This window comes from Drosophila rhopaloa, unplaced genomic scaffold (assembly GCF_018152115.1).
Source record: "Drosophila rhopaloa isolate 14029-0021.01 unplaced genomic scaffold, ASM1815211v1 contig_167, whole genome shotgun sequence".
Taxonomy (NCBI): Eukaryota; Metazoa; Arthropoda; class Insecta; order Diptera; family Drosophilidae; genus Drosophila; species Drosophila rhopaloa.
This window is the reverse complement of record NW_025335047.1, coordinates 6146641-6152712: the sequence shown is the minus strand read 5'-3', so window position 1 is coordinate 6152712 and position 6072 is coordinate 6146641. Positions and strand designations below refer to the sequence as shown.

At 39.5% G+C, this 6072-nt stretch overlaps 1 protein-coding gene across 1 annotated transcript; it reads right to left on the bottom strand.

Annotated features, from left to right (window-relative positions):
* Positions 1-4668: 4668 nt before the first annotated feature.
* LOC108041924 lies at positions 4669-5863 on the bottom strand. The gene has a single exon (XM_017119986.2). It carries the CDS (start codon positions 5771-5773, stop codon positions 5348-5350), a length of 426 nt encoding a protein of 141 aa, XP_016975475.2. The 5' UTR covers positions 5774-5863; the 3' UTR covers positions 4669-5347.
* Positions 5864-6072: the final 209 nt, after the last annotated feature.

The following is a 6072-nucleotide window of genomic DNA, read 5'->3' as shown; positions in this document are numbered from 1 at the left end:
TTGTATCGGCACACACTCGCGTAATTAACTTTTCGGCGTAATTAATGCCGAGCCTAATTATTGTTAATCAAGCTCAGGCCGTCAACCAGGCAGAGCAGACAGAACAGGCCGCATAATGGATGAGCCGCAATTAAAATCAACTTCCCATATATGGAGGGGGAAGCACTGCGATAACAGCGCGAGTCAGGCACAGGAATGTGTTGTTTAATAAAATTAAATAAAATAAAAGGCACCGTTTTTAATTCCCAAAAAATATGGTATATTACTTTTGAAAATAGAAGTATAAAGAAAACTGAAAGAGAACTCAATAATATTTGAGGCTATCTTACAATTTAGAAACGTTTCTTTTTACATTTCAATTGTATATTTTAAAGAAGCTTGTAATTTGAGATATTTCTTCGGAAATAATAGTATATAAAAATGTGCATTAAGGACACTAATATTTGATTTTATATTTTCAAACATTTTAGCAATATAGTAGTATAGAAGTTTAATGGTAAGCAAAACGTAGAAAAAAACGAAAATTTTCTAATTAACATATGAATAATTGCTGGATATGATTAAATTTTTTAATGACATATTTTATAATACTTAGTATCTGCAGAAAAGATAATAATTTTTAATCGTTAAAAGTATCAACATTAACTTTATGGGAACGACTGACATTCTTGGTCATGCTTTTCTAATTAAATAAATTATATGGAAGCGGGGTTTCTTAGGGGAACTTTTTCTTATCGTGTATATATCTATCCCATTCCATTTCAAGACCTTTTCGCGACCCTCGCATCTCAGCGACTTGTTCGATATCTGGCGCGAAAGAAGCGCCATCTTGAAACTGTCTTAAGACACGACGCATGCTGTCAGCCATTATTTGCCTGTTCCACCCCGTTGGATCCCACATTCCCCAGCCACTCCATATATAGAGACAATCGGAGAACCAGTCGAGCAACCGGGCAAGTTGGCCTTCTTCTAGTTGGGACCCCGGCACTTGGCTGATTCCCCATCATTTACTTTGTCAGTGTGCGGCAGCTTCATCATTATTATTGCTGCTGCCCCGCTTCTTTGTTTGCAACATACAAACTCGTCATCGTAATCATCGCCATCGCCATCATCATCATCGCCTCCATCTTGGCTGCTGTATTTTTCCCTTAGGTACTTGTCTTTCTTAACTCATTGCGTTGGCAATAAATCTTCGACGCTCTTATCTGCCAGGCACAGTTTGGGCTCGGATTTACCCCCATCCCAATCCCCATTAACTGACTTTCACTGGGCCATATGTCAGTTCTTGTTCTTCGTTCTCCTAAATCTCAAGGATCTATGGCACCTGTTTAGACAAAGGGTTTTCGGCTTAATGAGTCGCCGACAATTTAAATTTCTATTCCTGAGCCGCTTTTACTGCAGCAGCTTTGGGCCTCATTAAAAGGGGCTGAAATATTAACTAGGAAAATCTGAATAATTGCCCGAGTCCGTGTCTCTCAATAAACAAACCCCAAAAACGAAGATAATAACAATTAATGTCCCATCTGCCGGCCACCCAATTTATGGCCGAAAACAAAATGATGCCCATAAAACACATCTCATATTTGACTGGCCTTTATTTATTTATTTCAAATTTACTTGTTGGCCATTTTATGATGCCAAATTTTGACCTAAAAATCATAAAAATTGTAATCAAAATGTTTGCCCAGTTTATGGCCAACAAAAAGAAGGTCAGGAAAGTGGGTGATTGGTGGTCAGGGAGAGGGGAATTCTAATAACGTCTAAGCGCGAGTCCGGCCCAAAATGAAAAGGAGGAAAAAGCGGGAAAACGAAGGCCGAAGGCTCAACGCTTATGGCTTTTTAATGGTGCCGTGTGTCGGTTTTGTGGCAAATAAAATGGCGCACATTAAAAGCAGGCGATGGGGAGCAGCCCCACCAATTGCAGTGGCTCCCCGCATCCCGAACCCCGAAGCCCCGACCTCTGGCCCCTGTCCCATATTGGGGTCATGCATGGCAGCCCCGGGTAAATAAAAAATACATAAAAATATTTTACGAGGCCCCAGGCCCGGGAATAGAAGGAATAGATGGAGCCCAAGGAGCTGAAAATTATAGGATAGTCCTTAAACAGAAGGGGACAACGCAGCTAGATTGCAATAAAAATGGCGGCAAATAAAATTGACAATATTGTCATGCGCGCGATTTGATGCCAGTGTGTGGGGGCTTTGGACTTGGCAACAAAATGAGTAAATTTTAATTTACTTAAAAGGCATAAATAAAACCGGAGAACGTGGGCAAAGGCTTTTTAATGGAGGGTTTGCACCGCTTCTAAAATTATTTTCTTGGCTCAATAAGAACTGAAAAAAGGGTAAAAGCCTGTTATCGAACAAATACTTATAGTTTTTTACGACTAAAACTAATTAATTGGTTTTTAAAAGAACTAAATATAATAAGTGGCGATTTATCTGTTAGTTTTCGGATGTATCTTCCAAAATATGGCTAATAAAAGAATATGACAGAGCAACAGCTAATAAATAGTCAGCAATAAACGCCTTTTTGGTTTTCTAAAAGCCTGTAGTTAACTTTCATTTAATGTACTTGGCCGCGAATCTTTACTTTTGTTTTATCTGCCATACTAACTTTTTATAGAGCAGTCTTGGTGTTGATAAAATGGGTAATAAGTTGTGTGCAAAAGCCGTCGGCAAAACGCTAAAAGGTTTGCCCTTTATCTGTGTACCCCATTCGGGATTTCCCCACCCCTTCGTCCTTGGTAACTTGTATCTTTGAGAGTGTGGAGCCAATGATTATTCCGGGTTTTGTCATTTCAATTCGCATTATCCTTTGCACTTATTTTACTACTTTGTGCGCTACTGCCTCTGTTTTCCCCACCCCAATTTTCCGTTTCCCAACTGTAACTGTAATTGTGGGCTGGTGTGGGTGGCAAGGAAAAGGAAAAGGGGGTGTGTTTGTGTAATGGCGGGTTGCGGGTGTCCTTCCCCCTCCCCCCATTCCCCTTAGTTGCCTGTCGAGTAACTCGTATTGTCATTGTGCAAATAAAATATGTCACGAATCGCCCACTCCTCTTCTTCTGCTTTTGGGTCCACCCCAAAAAAACAGAAACACGCCCCCTGCTATGTGTGTGTATCTAACCTTTTGTGCCCATTGTAGTCCTTTGTACAGGACTCGCACAATGAGAGCAAATGTTTTGGTTGCTTACGAGCATCAAGAAATGAGAATCGCTTTTATATAAACTTGGGTGAATGAGGATGGGCGGTTGATGTGGTTAAAAGAGTCAGCCAGCCTTGATTCTGCTTTGTGCACTGAAAAAAAATAGGAAATACATAATGACCGTTTCGATGGCCTTTAAAAATATTAAGGAGTTCATTTTGAGAAGTTTCACTGGCATTCAGGCGTTTTATAAAATATTTTTGTGAATTCTTTAGAGTGATATTAATAAATGTAAAAACAATTACTTAAAATTCATGTAAATATTTGCTGTTGGTATTGAATTTTGATCAGCCAAACCTGTCTTTTTATATTTTTCAAGCCTTTCCTGTTTAATGTTATCTTAAAATGTTTTTGAATCTTAAAAACTATAAACTTAATCAGTACAACCAAATTCAAACTATATATGCAATTTTCCCCTATTGTATGTGTATTTGGTTTTGTAATCTTAGTGACTTTACAAGTGATCAAATTTAATTGGGCCTGAATTTTTGGACAGACAACCTCTTTCGTTTTCCCCGTTCCCCGAAATTCATTCAAACGCTTTTCACTTGACAAGCCAGGGAAATAAACAAACTACACAGAAAGCCAATGCCAAAGCCAAATCCAAATCCATGATTTCAGCTGCCAAATCCTTTTCAAAGCTGCAGCCAGGTGAAAAATAACGAAATATTGTATTTTTCATACATTTTTATAAAATATAAATACACATTCGTGTGGGTGAGTGGTTGTATCTGTGTGTTGGCCCTGCAACCGTGTGTGTGGGCCACCAACTACACAAGTTTATAAAAGACAGTCGTCTGCCCTCCTCACCCTCTCGTTTTTTTTTTTTTTTGGCCAGCTCTCTGTGTCTTTGTGTTGAGTGCTTTTTGGCTAAATGCGAAATCGATTGGAAAACAATTTCCAATTTTTAAAGAATTATCGCCGCCATATTCGCGCATGCTGTACTAAATCACACATAAGCAACCTCTAAATCTGCTACCCAGAACCCCACACACACATGTGTGTGTGGATAGGGGGCAACCTTTTCGCAAAGCTTTTCCTTTTTGGCTCGTTTATTTCCTTTTTATTTTCCCTTTTCCCAGCTCCGGCAATATTTTCCATTTCATTTTCTGCGCGGTTGGCAGCGCGTTTAGCTTTGGCTGCATGCCTGACTGACTTTTTGTTATACTAAAAATATATACATTTATATCTGCACATATAAATACAGCAGGGGTAACAAAAAAAAAAACTGAAATTCCTTTTTACAAAATATTTTTCCAACAGAAATAAAACTCTTTTAAAACAGAACCCTTTAATTAAGAAAAATGTTTATATAATAAGTTATAAGTTTAAGATATAATGATTACAAAAGGTTCTACCACCGATAACAACATCTCTTAAATAAGTGTTTGTATATATAAAATGTGAATTTAAAAAAAACCAGCTTTACCCTTTATTATAACCAATATGTCCCCAATAAACTAGTTTTGCTGTTTAAGATTTATTAAACTGTTAAATTTAAAACTGAATTAGTCTTCGATAAAAAATATACTTTCTTAAGCCGCACTCATATTATTTCAGCTGAACTATTGTTAGCTGCTCTCTGCTTGACCTCGAGTGTACCCTTATGGGTGTTATCTCCACCGCAATAGCAACTGAATTCGAAAAGAACGGAGATGGGGGTTTCTGGGGAGGTTTGGGGAGTGCCAACACAACCAGCAGCCATTTAGTTTTATGTGGCCCGTTCGGTTGGGTTATTGCACCTTTGACTCGACTCCATCGCCATCTGAATGCCAAGCTCCATCTTCGACTGGAGTTGTCACCCTGGAGGGCATCCACAAAGCATTTCGCATGTGAGCCATTTATTATTATTTGCTTTCAACGAACCCGAGATGCCGATGTGGAATGTGGAATGTCGAATGTGAACCCAAACCAGCCGCAAGTATTTCCTAATCAGGTTTTAACTACTAATAGGATTTCCGAGGTGGCGAATCGTAATTTACATGGCTTTGGCCTAAGATACCCAAAGAATTGAATTGGAATCCAGAGCAAAGCTGCCGCTAATGTATTGCAGATTATGGTAAATCCCTCGGGCACTTCTTGTCCCAGTCCCACTCCCAGTTCCAGCCTCATATACTCAAGGTCCTGGATGCTCACACGTGTCCTAGCACTGAGTGGATCCAATGGAGACTCCACTCAAGTCCCTGAAGCGCCTGAACCGCTCGATTCTTCGCTGGCGGAAGTGTCGCCTTAATTCAAAACCCACATTGCAAACCACCAGGCCCGTCATCACGGCGAGGATTACACCTGCGAAGATCAGCAGGAACCAGTGGAAGTAGCAGCTCATGGTCACTGGCTTCCGTAGCCAGGCATTCCAGGATGAAGTACATTCCTCCAGGACACATCTTCCGCGGAGATTCCTCACACATCCCTTGGCACAGCATCCATTTGGACTGATACGGCCGCAGGGTGTCACTTCGGTGAAGGGATTGGAGCAGTTGACCGTCTCATACTCCTCCGATAAACTTAAAACGGGATGAAGGATGAACTGGGCCAGGAAGCAGCCAAGGGTCAACGGATTGGACAACATATTAAACTCAACCTCTGCGCGAGTCTTACAGCTCGAAAGTCATTTTTAAGCTCTGGAAAAATTTTGAATATACACACTAAATGTTAGTAGTATGTCAGGGCTAACTAAAGTGAAACCCTTAGAACTTCAAAATAAAACTAAGACACAACCAACAAGCCATTTGCTTCTAATTTAATTTTTATAAGTTTTTTATTATATTATATTTTGTATGCTTTTTATTTTTTTTGTGTTGCTGAGATTGGAAACACATTTAATTTATTTTATGTGCTCACTCTTTTTCATTTTTGATGAATGGCCTC

Bases quoted from the DNA above. Each gene is read 5' to 3' on its own strand.
- LOC108041924 (XM_017119986.2), bottom strand. From the start codon at position 5,773: ATGTTGTCCAATCCGTTGACCCTTGGCTGCTTCCTGGCCCAGTTCATC.